This window comes from Drosophila miranda, assembly GCF_003369915.1.
Source record: "Drosophila miranda strain MSH22 chromosome Y unlocalized genomic scaffold, D.miranda_PacBio2.1 Contig_Y4_pilon, whole genome shotgun sequence".
NCBI lineage: Eukaryota > Metazoa > Arthropoda > Insecta > Diptera > Drosophilidae > Drosophila > Drosophila miranda.
This window is the reverse complement of record NW_022881636.1, coordinates 1,369,399-1,382,836: the sequence shown is the minus strand read 5'-3', so window position 1 is coordinate 1,382,836 and position 13,438 is coordinate 1,369,399. Positions and strand designations below refer to the sequence as shown.

General features: G+C 46.4%; 2 protein-coding genes across 2 annotated transcripts; both read right to left on the bottom strand.

Annotated features, from left to right (window-relative positions):
• Window positions 1-6,381: 6,381 nt before the first annotated feature.
• On the bottom strand, window positions 6,382-7,887 carry LOC117194930. The gene is made up of 6 exons (XM_033399393.1): window positions 7,543-7,887; window positions 7,320-7,477; window positions 7,054-7,239; window positions 6,839-6,985; window positions 6,574-6,768; window positions 6,382-6,484 (listed from the first exon to the last, which is right to left on the bottom strand). The coding sequence occupies exons 1-6, from the start codon at window positions 7,870-7,872 to the stop codon at window positions 6,382-6,384; spliced, it is 1,119 nt and encodes a 372-aa protein (XP_033255284.1). The 5' UTR covers window positions 7,873-7,887.
• Window positions 7,888-8,257: 370 nt separating this feature from the next.
• Window positions 8,258-8,808, bottom strand: LOC117194897. Its single transcript, XM_033399360.1, has 2 exons — window positions 8,526-8,808; window positions 8,258-8,437 (listed from the first exon to the last, which is right to left on the bottom strand). Exons 1-2 carry the CDS (start codon window positions 8,784-8,786, stop codon window positions 8,282-8,284), a joined length of 417 nt encoding a protein of 138 aa, XP_033255251.1. The 5' UTR covers window positions 8,787-8,808; the 3' UTR covers window positions 8,258-8,281.
• Between the last annotated feature and the right edge of the window lie 4,630 nt (window positions 8,809-13,438).

Genomic DNA, 13,438 nt, shown 5'->3' with positions numbered 1-13,438 from the left:
GTGTGTGGGGGAGTGTTATTGTTTTGCCACCTTGTAGTCTGGATCGTAGAGAACTATTGTCGAACGGTTCAGTTCAGTAGGCAGCCCTGAACTTCTTGCGAATCGATTGACAACTATATCCCCTCGCCTGCTCACATGATTGATGCTGGCTTTCACTTTTTCGGCTAGAGCGCATTGACTTCCCCTGCATTTGGCCATCGCTGCCCACGCAGCATGGCACAGCGAATATTCGCCTAAAAATTCTATCTCATTTTGCTTGTGACATATTTGAAATTTATTTTCGGTGCTGATGCTGCCACCCCGATGCTGTTGCTGTTGCTGTTGCAGCTGCATCTGCACCTCCGCCCACGCACTGCATTGACTCGGTTTGAGAGTGAAAATAAAAAAGAACAGTTGGCAAATACTGTATTTATAGAAAATGCAATATGCATGGAATCCGAATGAAATACGGAAACTCATTTGTAAAAAGCTACAATGCCTTGACCGGCTCCACCACCTCTTTTGTTGTCACTTACAGCAGCCGCAAGCGAACAAATTGGTTAACCTCCTTTTATTTTTTTCCTTTCCTTTTTTTGGTAGTACGAGTCCATATTTATGGTTCGTAAATATGAATGTGGGATTTTTGTCGAGCCATTACCAATTGGACGGCCATTTACGGCAGGCAAAGGCAGAGAGGAAGCAGAATTGAGGTATTTTTATACCCGATACTCAAAATGAGTATCGTATATTAGATTTTTGGTAAAAGTGGATGTGTGTAACGTCCAGAAGGAATCGTTTCCGAACCCATAAAGTATATATATTCTTGATCAGCATCAATAGCCGAGTCGATTGAGCCCTGTCTGTCTGTCCGTCCGTCCGTCTGTCCGTCTGTCCGTCCCCTTCAGCGAATAGTGCTCAAAGACTATAAGAGCTAGAGCAACGATGTTTTGGATCCAGACTTCTGTGATATGTCACTGCTACAAAAATATTTCAAAACTTCGCCCCGCCCACTTCCGCCCCCACAAAGGACGAAAATCTGTGGCATCCACAATTTTAAAGACATGAGAAAACCAAAAACGTAGAATTGTAGAGAATGACCATATCTTTAAGACTGCGAAATCTGAATTGTATCGTATTATTATTATAGCCAGCATCAAGAAAACAATTTCATTTTTTCTCGCCCTGTCTCTCTCTAACACACACGTAGCATAGCCGGCTTTGCTTAGAGTAAAACATTAGCGCCTAGATCTCAGAGACTATAAAAGCTAGAGCAACCAAATTTGGTATCCACACTCCTAATATATCGGACCGAGACACGTTTGTTTCAAAATTTCGCCACACCCCCTTCCGCCTCCGCAAAGGACGAAAATCTGGAGATATTCAAAAATCTCAGAGACTATTAAGGCTAGAGTAACCAAATTTGGTATCCGTACTCCTGTTAGATCTTACTATAAAACGTGTATCTCAAAATTTCACCCCACCCCCTTCCGCCAACACAAAGGACGAAAATCTGTTGCATCCACAATATTGCACATTCGAGAAAACTAAAAACGCAGAAACATAGATAATGACCATATCTATCAGATTGCTGAATCTGGATCAGATCAGATCATTTTTATAGCCAATAGGAACAAATCAATTTGCAGTGGCTACGCAGCGCCCGACGTCACGCTCAGACTGATTTTCTGTCTCTCTCGCACGCACTCTTTGTCGTGTCGTTTAATATTAGCGGCGTCTGCCGGAGGAGAGCCATACTGACTTAGTATCAGGTATAACCGTAGAGTTGCGGTGTCCGCAGCAACTCACAACGTTCCCCCTCGTTCTAGTTTGAATTGCTTGTTGATTATTTGCTTGCCACATTTTAATTAACTGGATTTCGTTTCGCAGAACGAATGTGTAACAGTAAGCTTTTGGCAGCGAGCACTGCTCTGAAATATTCTATCTATGCTCCAAGAGGATTTCATTTCCACTCGGTCGAATGCGAAATGTGGAAAAACTATTTTCGTCGACCCAAGAAAACTCATGAAAGTGTCAGTGAACTTTGCCGCAGAAAAATCCGGCCGAGACGGCCCCAGACGGCCAAGACCCAGACCACACAGGGTGTGGGTGCAGCTGTGGGTGTGAGGAGCATGTGAAATTTTCAGAGCTGGGCCAACAAATGGGTTCAGCCTGGGCCTGGGCCTACAGCAAAACATTTTGGCCTTCGCCATCCATAAATTCCCAGATCGCAACTTTGCTCTTCGGATTGCTTCGAGTTTATTCTACGTACTTTGGCCCCAGCAAATACGAGTATTTGAAGCCTTTGGCACGTACCTCTTTTATCCGAAAGTTGGCCCATTGAAGAGGCCTGGACTGGCACCAGCTGTTCATTTCTGTTAGGCCGTTGCCAAGTGGATTAGCGCAAATATTTTAAATTTCTGTTGGTCGGTGCACAGAAAAGAGTGCTGAGAGGCTTTACTTTGCGGCTTAATTAAACTCAATTAAAATCGTGTTGACACTTTTGTTATTCTGTATTCTGTTGTTGTTTTTGTTGGGGCGAAAGCAAATTAAGACTTCAAACTTGATAAATGCCGAGTGCGAACAAAACTTCTGCTCCATTATGGATTGTTTTACCTGAAGATTAGTTGGGAATCTCGATTGCAATTACTCCAACGAATCTCATTGCCGGAGAGTGGTCCAACCACAGGAAATTTAATTGCTTTCGAGTGGGTTTCAATTACGCAAATTGCATTAGACATCACCACGCACGGATTCCCAATGAATCCAAACATATAGTACTCTTAGCTGTATATTATTTATGAATCGGATCAAGCTATCGGCCTTGCCAGCTGTACCTAGCCCAAGTTTTGCCCCAATCGGTGTAGGAATTCCCTCTTGCTGCATCGCAAAACATCACCAAATGTCAGAAAAGGGGTCCATTCTTTATCCTCCAAGGCTGCCGCACTTTGACCTGCCTGCTCTACTCAGGTGGAGGCTGGTGTGATTGATTTGATTGCTGTCACCGACAGGGATGACAATCCATCCAATTCAATGAGCTACTCACTTTCGCCTCGAGTTTGTCCTGGGTCTTCCAGCTGTCCTTTGAAGTCCTCGTCAGAGGTATCGCACCCGGGCGAAATGAAAGTCGTTTACATTTTTTATCAACTTTAAGTGGAAGATTATGGAGGGCACTTCGTGCTGGTTTTCGTACAACTTACCCCTGGGAACGTTTTCATAATTTTCTACCTCCAACATTGCCATTCATTTCCCATTAAATGTGCCGTGCCCCAGGACGGCTCCCAGGACCCCCAGGGCGGCGGAAGATGTGCATTTATCCATTACCGTTGACGTTGCTGTCGACTCTCCTCTCCGCTCGAATCACCCGGTTAAAATGAAATTATCCTGCCTGGACTCGGCACTCCATGGCGTTGCATTCCACGTCTGAAATTCAGCCATGTCTTAATAGCCGGAAATCGAGTTGACTTGCCCTATGCCCTGGCCAAATGCATGTGGAATGAACTCGTTCGGAGAGTTATGGCTGTGAATTCAAGTTAATTGAATATCTATAGACGTGCATGGTGCCGAATCAGAGGGGCCTCGCATAATTGTCGGCTCATTAAACGATAATGCAGGAAAATTGATGCCCGGCCCTTTTCCATTCCATTCCCCATTTTTGGGGGAAATTGAATTTCATAAACTTTCCGATGAAAAACAGGGTTGCGGGGGAGCCTCCCCAGGGTAGTTCCCAGCAGCAATTAGTGCGCTCTGTCTCGGGAGTGCCCGGCTTCGGAAGTGGCAGGAGCCCTGAGAAGCGGCAGGAACGTGGCCGAAGTCACCGACGTGCCGTGCCTTGCCGTGCCGTGCGTCAGCTGGGGAAAATCGAAGCCAAAAAGTTTGTTTATGCTTAGAATGCCAGCGGAATTGCTGGCAGGAGGTGGAGTGGGGGCTGGGAGCTGGGAGGCTTGGGGCTTGGATGCTGGCAGGATGCGGCTCTCTCTGATGCCATTGACATCAGCAACACGGCCACGGCTGTTGTCATTCAAGTGTTCTAATTAATTCTGATTTTTGGAGATCAAAAAGGTCTTCCATATCCCGATGTCTCCGAAGATAGGGCTTATCCGAAGTCCCTTCAAAATGGAAGAGCGTAATCCGCTTTTACATTAAATCGGATTTAAATATAAACTCTATAGCGGCAGATATTCAAATTTATTTTCTTGGAAATCCTCACAGAAATTTAAATGATTAAATTCCAAGTGCTCTTAAAGATGGGAAACCCAACCAAACTGTCGTCTAGGGCCTGAAATTGTCCAACTCCTGATGGCACTTCAGGTGACGGCGTAAACGCCAAGCTCCGCCTGAGAGGGGCCAGGAGGGCCCATGGAGTGGGGCCATAAAACAATTTTTGTTGTAAATTTACGATACCCCCGGCCATGTATGACAGAAGGTACATAAATACTCGAACACATAAAGGCACGGGGCAGGAGGCAGTCGACATTTTCTTTCCACCAAGAAATTAGCAAAGGATGGAGGGTAGGAAACGAAACGAGCTCCATTGCTCCACCATTCTTTTGGAGGAATAAATTAATTTATTGAATGAACAGATTGCATTTTAAATTTATTATACTTCCATAGTATTGATTTTGGGGAACATGAATTTCTCTTTACATGATAGAAAATTTAAGTGTTGGAGATTGACGTAAGGCTAATCCCGGTTTTTCACACTGGGCTTAACTTTGTATTATAATTGGACATCCCATCGTATTTATGTATATATTAAGGCTATGTTTTGTGTTTGTATGGGGGTTTCTTTCATTGTCCTCCTCACAGGACAAGTGTCTTTTAATCAAATTACAATTGGGGTTAATTTAATAAACGCTCGCTTTCTACCTTTCACAGGATCTGTTCTATCTTTCATGTGTGTCCTGTGGCTGTTTTAACTGTGGCTGGCGCTGTGCCACTTGCAAATAATTCACTTTCTTTTGCCTCTTGTAAAGAGTGTGCGGTGTGTGTGATTATGGGTTACGTGTTCGAGTGTCTGTATGCTACGGGTGTGGATGAACATTATTGGATTGCATTGAAAGAACTGGTAGCTTAGAAATAATGTATCGGCACTGGCGTTACGTTGCCTAAACGTTACGCCCAAGAGAACTAGTCCTCTGATCTACTATAATTGTTGAATACACGTTGCTTAATCAGACGCACCAACTGTGCATAATTTTGTAAATTTTTTTTTTTGAGATATTTCTTTAAACTTGTTATACCCGATACTCAAAATGAGTATTGGGGTATATTAGATTTGTGGTAAAAGTGGATGTGTGTAACGTCCAGAAGGAATCGTTTCCGACCCCATAAAGTATATATATTATTGATCAGCATCAATAGCCGAGTCGATTGAGCCATGTCTGTCTGTCCGTCTGTCCGTCCGTCCGTCTCTCCGTCCCCTTCAGCGCCTAGTGCTCAAAGACTATAAGAGCTAGAGCAACGATGTTTTGTATCCAGACTTCTGTGATATGTCACTGCTACAAAAATATTTCAAAACTTCGCCCCGCCCACTTCCGCCCCCACAAAAGACAAAAATCTGTGGCATCCACAATTTTAAAGATACGAGAAAACCAAAAACGCAGAATCGTAGAGAATGACCATATCTTTTAGACTGCAGAATTTGAATAACATCGTTATATTATTATAGCCATCAAGAAAACAATTTCAATTGCATAATTTTGTAAATTTTTTTTGGGAGATATTTCTTTAAACTTTTTTTTCTTGAGTTTTGCCATTTTTAAAGTCTATCAAACAAAATTTAGAACTGAACTGCGTAAAAGAAACAATTTAGAAGAACTGAAAAAGCCGAAATGGAAACGAGTAGAAAAACGATGTTTCTTTTTTTGAACACCAAACGCTGGCACGGCCCTGTTCGATGCGATTCGGCTCTGATTGGTTCCGCTTCAGCTTGAGATCGGTCTGATTTGGCCAACTGATTTGGGGAAGCAGGAAAGCGCACCCGATTTGCAATAACAACTAGTAATACACGCATATATACGGCATGATATATATGTAGGCAATGGTAAACGAAAGACAACTAGTATTCCCTGGGGTTGGTGGTGTGGTTGTGTTGCGCCCATGTCGAGCAATCGGAACCCAGATAGGACTGGGCTGAGTTCCTTCGCTGAGGTGTGTGTGTGTGGTGTGGTGCTGGTTTTTGTACGAACATATTTGCTTTCTAACTTATTTCCCAAATTGATTTTGATATTCCTAAATTCCGGGATCCTAACTGAATCCCTCTCTCCACGTCAAGGTCCCTCAAGTGTGCTGCTGTAGGTGTCTATGTATGCGTTCCAGGTGAAATGTGTTGACATGTGTGAGTGTGTGCGTGTGGGATGGGCTACCACTGCGCCGTTTCTATCTCCGGACTACGAACGCCGCTCAGTAGACAATGAGCAGGTTGTTCTCATTGAAGCCGGCGGAGTGTCCGGCGTTGCGTACAATGAAACAGGATCCATCGAAGTGCATGCGCTTCTCATTGCGACTACAAAGGACAGAACAGAGCGGAAGTTAGCAGAGCAGGATGACGGGCGAGGGGGAGGGCGAGGTTGAGAGCATCGGTTTGACACTCACCGAACATTGCCGGGACTGGTGCGAATCAAGCACTTGTTGTCCACACGAGTGACCTTCACCAGGCCATCGGCTGCCTGGGTGATGCGAAATCCGTTTATGTCATAGATCTCAGTGCCATCCTCGGTACAGGTGTAAGCTGAATTGGCAATCACGTCATGGGCTTCAGCCATATAAGAGGGACCATGGCGCGAGTCGCTGCGAGAAGTTCGGGAATTAAATCGAAATTAGAAAAATAAAAAGCGATGCAATTGGCCGGGGGACTCACTCATAGAACACTGCCAGGGTGTAGTCCTTGGTCAGATCAGTGAAAGTGTCGGTTGTGGTGCGCGTCCCGGCTGTGTCCACCAGGTAGATGAGAGCGCACGCCTCGCTGGTGAAGCTCACACCCTTGTACCACATCTTGGCATAGCGACTGTAATGGGAAGATAATTCAAAGGATTCAAAAGATGCCACGTTGGGGTAAGGGCCATTCCCACTCACACAAAGTTATTGCCCTTCATGCCGTCGTAGGTGACTATTTCGACTTTAGCGACGCTCTGCAAGATGCGTCCATTGGGGTGGATCAAAGCCGAGTTGCTGCAGTTGCGTGATAGAGCAACTGCCACCATGCTGCGCTGATTGAGCTGATTGGCAAGGCGGTGCGCCTTGTCCAGAGTCATGTCAATGCTGCCCCATGCAAAGAAAGATATTAACATTAGGGGTCGGTCTTAAAGAAGAGCCAAGGGGCTGGGGGCGTCCACACTCACCGCACGCCATCGCGGAGGCGCAACTGGATGGTGCCGTTCGTCATGGCAATGGGTCCAGAGCCGGGACATGCCGGCGGTGTGTGGTTCTCGAGCTCGAAGTTGCGTGTGCTGCTCACGCGTGCCAAGGCGTATGGTGGAGGGGGCATTGGAGACGGCAACTGTTGGGAATTTTGAGATTGAGCATAGAATCGGCTAGATTTACAGATATGCAGGAGCCCCTTACCAGGCAGTAGTTCTGCTCGTTGTCGAAGCCATAGGTGGGCGTGGCATTGTAGCGCCCTGTGAGTGCCTTGCCGTTGTGCGCCATTTTGCCAGCGTCTATTTCTTGCATATTCCCTGGCCCGTACTGGGGAGGGTTGGAAATGTGTATGCCCGGCAGTTGGACGTATGGACGGGCCGACTGACTGCCGACGGGGTAATTGGCGCACTCCTTGGAAATGCCGCTGGTGATGGTGTTGGTGCCAACGGTGGCGCTGCTAGCGAGACTGGAGCTGCTGCCGCGATCCATGTGGCCCACAGAGTCCGTGCCGGAGGACAGCGAGATGTTGCTCATGCGTTGGGACAGCTGCCCCCAGTCATGCCGACACGCAAGCTTGCTTGCTAAAGGAGGGGGGATGAGAAGGCGAGAGGTAGTAGCGGAAGTTAGATCCGGAAGAAAATGAAGAGGTGAGGAAGTGAAAGTGCCAGAAAATAATTGAATACCGGCAGGAGAGAAAACGACAGATACGAGAGAAAGTGTCAGCAGCGCAGAAATCGAATGACTTTGCAACCGTTGCTAACATTCTGTCGACATTCTGTTAACGCATGCATATACATACATACATACATATATGTATTTACATACGTGTGTGCGTTTTTCCCAATTTGCATTTGATTTTTATAGAAATTAACCAAACTATTTTGAATAGTATTAGAAGAGAAGAGAAGAGAAAAGGGGGGAATAGAGAAGGAAAATTCGAATATTAAAGTCGGAAAGTAAGAGAGCAATGGTGGAAAAGAGCGAGACGGAAAATAAGAAGGTCTGAAATAACAGGAGAGGGCAATGAGGTGATGTAGCAATGCTGCTGTTGCCGAGCTGTTGCGGCGACTGCGGCGGCTGTTAACTCGCTGTTGATACCCTGCTAGCGCGATGATGCGGCAGTTTTGTAAAACAAAATGTCTGAAAATTGAAGAAACTTTCACGTTATTGCTTGGAATTTCACTTACCGGCGATGGGTTGTTGGTGTAGACGGAGCGCTGGCGCACCCCGTTGGGCGGCTTGGTGGGCGAGCGCAAGATGTTGTTGATTTTGTCGTTCATCTGAGCACCCGACAAGAAGTCCTCGGCATTGAAGATTCCCACACGGGCGCCCTTCGGGCTGCTTACTTGCGAGACCGGCTCCTGCTGGGAAGTCTCGCAGTCCGATGACGGGCACTGCGCCTCCTTGGTGCTGACCTTGGGCTCAACGGACTTCGGCTCGGTGACCATTTTGATTTGGCAACTTTTTTCTTCTCGCTCTTTCTTTTCGTCAAGTGAGTTCACAAAACCGGCGTTTGTGTGTGCGTGCGTGTGTTCGTGTGTGCGGAAAATTGCGAAATTTTTCACTTTAAATATGTGTGAACTTACTTGAGAACACGCGCGTGCTAAATACAGTTTTAGAATATTTTGTTCGACACTTCTCACTACGACTCTGAGAGGAATTTTAATTTTTATATTTAATTTTCCACTTTACATGAGCTCCGCTCGCTGGCACAATTTTCGAAAGGATGACTGTTCGGATTTTCACACTGAAAGTCGTCGCCTGCTCAAACCGGAATTCAAAGTGAAAAGCAGAGCTGTCTCCCGATTATAATCGGAGCGATATTCAGGGCTGCATTTCAATGTTGTATGGATGTAGATCAGATACTAATTACTGTACATTTTCGTATTATTAATGGGACTCCGTGGCTTGAGTCTTGAGCTTCACAAAAAAATGGTTTACCAAATTACCAAATGGTTAAACGGTAAAATGTTTAATTCTTACAGTGCTCATTTTCACCTTGTTCGATACTTTCGGATTCCTGTAAAAAAAAATTTACCAAATACAATTCGTTCACAGACTTGCATTAAGGCGCCGCACTGACGCTGATCTATCCACAAGCCTGGAAAAAAGTATTGACCCGTCATCGTTTTGGCCCAAAGTAGCTTCATTCTGGTCATGGCTATTTGTGGAATACTTCTGGCAGTCTTAATTTAATTTGGATCTCTTCCATAAACTGCGTGCACTGCAACTCTCTCTTCCCTAACTCCTCTCAAATCTGATTTCCTATAGATTATTAATTGGTACTTTGTATCGTTGCCCAACTAGAAATGGATTTAAGTCAGCTTGAATACATTTCCGTCGGCCTAATCCTATTTCACGCTTTTAGAGTCGGACAAATGAAGTTTGCCAGCATCAAAGTCAAGCAAAATCGAATTAAGCAATAGGCGCCGCTCCCAACAGCATCAAGCAGAAGCTTTAAAGCATATTAGAAAATTGAAAAGTCAGCCAAAAGAGTTGCACTTGGCCATGTAAAAGTACTGTGCTGTGTGCTCGATGGTGGCATAAAACTGAAATTTTCAATTTTCTGAAGTGCTCGCCTTGGCTCGAGAAGGTTGCGAAATGCCAAGTGTCAGTGCCAAAGGAGGCGGCTAAGCACGGAGGAGCCTCATCAGTGTATCGCATATCTGCTTCGTCAGTTGGAATTTCTGGCATCATCTTTACGTGAGGGTACACACTTGTGTCCTGGAATTTGCATGCAAAATATAATAGTGCTAGGTGCCCATTTATGTATGTACAAGCTAAGCTCTCTATAGCGGACACATGGTTCCAGTAATTCAATCCGTACTATCCATATAGTGTAAGTAGCGAATGTGTACAGCTTTTGTTAGATGTTTGGTTCTACCCAAATTGTCGGATATGTGCGGATAATGCTGGGGGCCTGTTGACAAATTAGCCAAAATTTAGAATTTGGCAGGCCCTGAAGGACGCCCGTCCGCGCTTGTAGCAATGAAAATTAGCTGAGACATCGCACGTCTGGTGTGTGGGGGAGTGTTATTGTTTTGCCACCTTGTAGTCTGGATCGTAGAGAACTATTGTCGAACGGTTCAGTTCAGTAGGCAACCATGAACTTCTTGCGAATCGATTGACAACTATATCCCCTCGCCTGCTCACATCATTGATGCTGGCTTTCACTTTTTCGGCTAGAGCGCATTGACTTCCACTGCATTTGGCCATCGCTGCCCACGCAGCATGGCACAGCGAATATTCGCCTAAAAATTCTATCTCATTTTGCTTGTGACATATTTGAAATTTATTTTCGGTGCTGATGCTGCCACCCCGATGCTGTTGCTGTTGCTGTTGCAGCTGCATCTGCACCTCCTCCCACGCACTGCATTGACTCAGTTTGAGAGTGAAAATAAAAAAGAGCAGTTGGCAAATACTGTATTTATAGAAAATGCAATATGCCTGGAATCCGAATGAAATACGGAAACTCATTTGTAAAAAGCTACAATGCCTTGACCGGCTCCACCACCTCTTTTGTTGTCACTTACAGCAGCCGCAAGCGAACAAATTGGTTAACCTCCTTTTATTTTTTTCCTTTCCTTTTTTTGGTAGTACGAGTCCATATTTATGGTTCGTAAATATGAATGTGGGATTTTTGTCGAGCCATTACCAATTGGACGGCCATTTACGGCAGGCAAACGCAGAGAGGAAGCAGAATTGTGGTCTTTTTCTAGTTTGAATTGCTTGTTGATTATTTGCTTGCCACATTTCAATTAACTGGATTTCGTTTCGCAGAACGAATGTGTAACAGTAAGCTTTTGGCAGCGAGCACTGCTCTGAAATATTCTATCTATGCTCCAAGGGGATGTCATTTCCACTCGGTCGAATGCGAAATGTGGAAAAACTATTTTCGTCGACCCAAGAAAACTCATGAAAGCGTCAGTGAACTTTGGCGCAGACAAATCCGGCCGAGACGGGATGCACTGGCTGCACAGCTGAAGAGTGTTGCAATCGTTGACGTCATAGCAGTTGGAACAGTGGCGTCATCAGGCGGCAGAAGTAGAAGAGGCACGCAGCCAGATTGATGGGTAACTTGTGGCATAATTCAAATGGTCTTAAAAATCCATTCTTAATGTGTTTCGCCTTCGCTATTAAATCCTTTTTCATTTGCATTAAAAACAATTAGCGCCCGCGACGCCACTTTCCTTTGTCGACAGCGGTAGACGGAGCGGGGGGAGCGGGGGAGCCTTGCCTCCGGTTTGGGAGGGGGAAAATTAATTGATTGTCAAGATGAGGCAGCGGCAACAAATAAATGTGTCTGGTCATTCAGCAGGCGATATTTGTTGCCACACACTCGCATATAGAGTAGATAATGCCGCGTCGTCTGTCAGCTATGAAATTACATTCACACATATCCGTGTACACACACACACGTACAAGAAGGACAAGTGTGAAGTGAGAAAGTGCGGTCGCGTTTTCCTGGTGCTCCCGCGCGGAAGGCTATTTAGCCAAGTGTCTGCAGGAAAAAAGTGAAACCGGTGAATAGACAGACCCACACGTGTGGCCGGTACATACCGAGGAGATTTGCAAGGCAGGCGAGGCCGCATGTCCAATTCCAGACGGCAGGAAGGCGAAATGCGTCCCCCCTTGGTCCACCTGACCAAGGGGGGGGGGGGGGGGTGGTGAGTTTGCCCTCCTTTGTTGTTCTCCCTGCTCTTTCAGCACTCGATATTCTTTGTTGTTTTAATTGTAACTTTTCACTCTTTGGCCCGGCCGTCTTGCTCTTGTTCTTCACTGCAAGTGTTACTCGTCAGGCCAGCTGTTCGATATATCAGCTGCCGACCAGTGCACTGCAGCGGAACCAATGAGCCACCGGCAGAGGGCGTGCTCATGCTGATCTAGGATTATCTACTCCAACATCTGCTACACCTACATGTAGCATAGATTATGTTCCCCCACCAGAGGCCGCCACCGTATTAAGGTGGCTACACAGTGCCAAAATTAAGTTTTTGGACTCTGTACTATTGGTGATATGGGACGTACTAGGAGGCAGTCGTACTAAAGGTAGTGGAACCTAATAATAGTAACCACCACGGCGAGCCGCTGCCTGTCGCAGGAGGCGACAAAACACGGCATCAAGGCCGAGTCCAGTACAGCCTTGATTATAAAACTGGAAACACCGGCACGGAAAGACGTTTTTGGGCTGACGGCGTCAGTATTCTAGAACTTCAGTAAGCGGAGTGAAATCCTGCTGAAATAGCTTCTAGGCTAATGCTGAGGCCGCCCCCGTCCCGTTAAAAACTGGCAGTTCTCCTAGGTACGCTTCCTGATTCGTCGCCATTAAGTTGGTGGTGCAGGCTCGGTTGAGCAACGCTCCCGACTAGCGCGGATCCGGCTCTGAACTCTTGACCCCGTGAAGGCAAGAGTCAACCCTAGCATGGCCTCACTGCTTGCATAGACAACCATGGGATTAATAACGCGACTGCGCAAGCGAACAGGAACAACGACCCGGGAGTTGGGACCCATTAGAATGGAAACACCACAATCACAACCAAAAATTACAGAGGACGAAAACGCATTCACGAGGAGTGCAAGGATGGCAAGATCACCGGTGGAGGTGAGACCTGCGGGAGAAGCAGCAGCAGCAGTCCAGGAGCGGACTCAAAAAGATCGGAACAAAAAAGAACTACAACAGAAGGAGCAGACCCAGATGGAGCAGACCCAGATAGGGCAGACCCAAACGGAGCAGACCCAGAAGGGGCAGAGCAGCACGGCAGCACGGCGCTGCCCGAGATCGCGGCAGGAAATTGCAAAGCTGGTGGAGATGCTGGAAGACGGGAAGAGGCGCTCCGTCCAGCAGCCGATGAGGGACTCCATTGAAAGCATCCCAGCGCTCTACGAGCTGGTGGCCATCCAGCTTCATGACGATAGGGCAAAGGCGGTGATCCGTACCCACCAGTCCTCCCAAACTTCGCCGTTGTTTAGGACAGCGGTGGAGGCAAAAAGGAAGCAGGAAAATGGGAAAGCACCGAAAAACAAGAGGAGCAAAGGGGTGGACACCCAGACGAAAACCTGCGCGGTTGGAGTGGATGCGAAAACTCCAACTCCAGGAGAT

Bases quoted from the DNA above. Each gene is read 5' to 3' on its own strand.
- LOC117194930 (XM_033399393.1), bottom strand. From the start codon at position 7,872: ATGAGCAACATCTCGCTGTCCTCCGGCACGGACTCTGTGGGCCACATG. The intron at 6,986-7,053 runs GTGAGTGGGAAT...TTCCCATTACAG, and splicing joins ATGAAGGGCAATAACTTTGT to TCGCTATGCCAAGATGTGGT. The intron at 6,485-6,573 runs GTGAGTGTCAAA...TGTCCTTTGTAG, and splicing joins ACCAGTCCCGGCAATGTTCG to TCGCAATGAGAAGCGCATGC.
- LOC117194897 (XM_033399360.1), bottom strand. From the start codon at position 8,786: ATGGTCACCGAGCCGAAGTCCGTTGAGCCCAAGGTCAGCACCAAGGAG. The intron at 8,438-8,525 runs GTAAGTGAAATT...TCGCGCTAGCAG, and splicing joins ACACCAACAACCCATCGCCG to GGTATCAACAGCGAGTTAAC.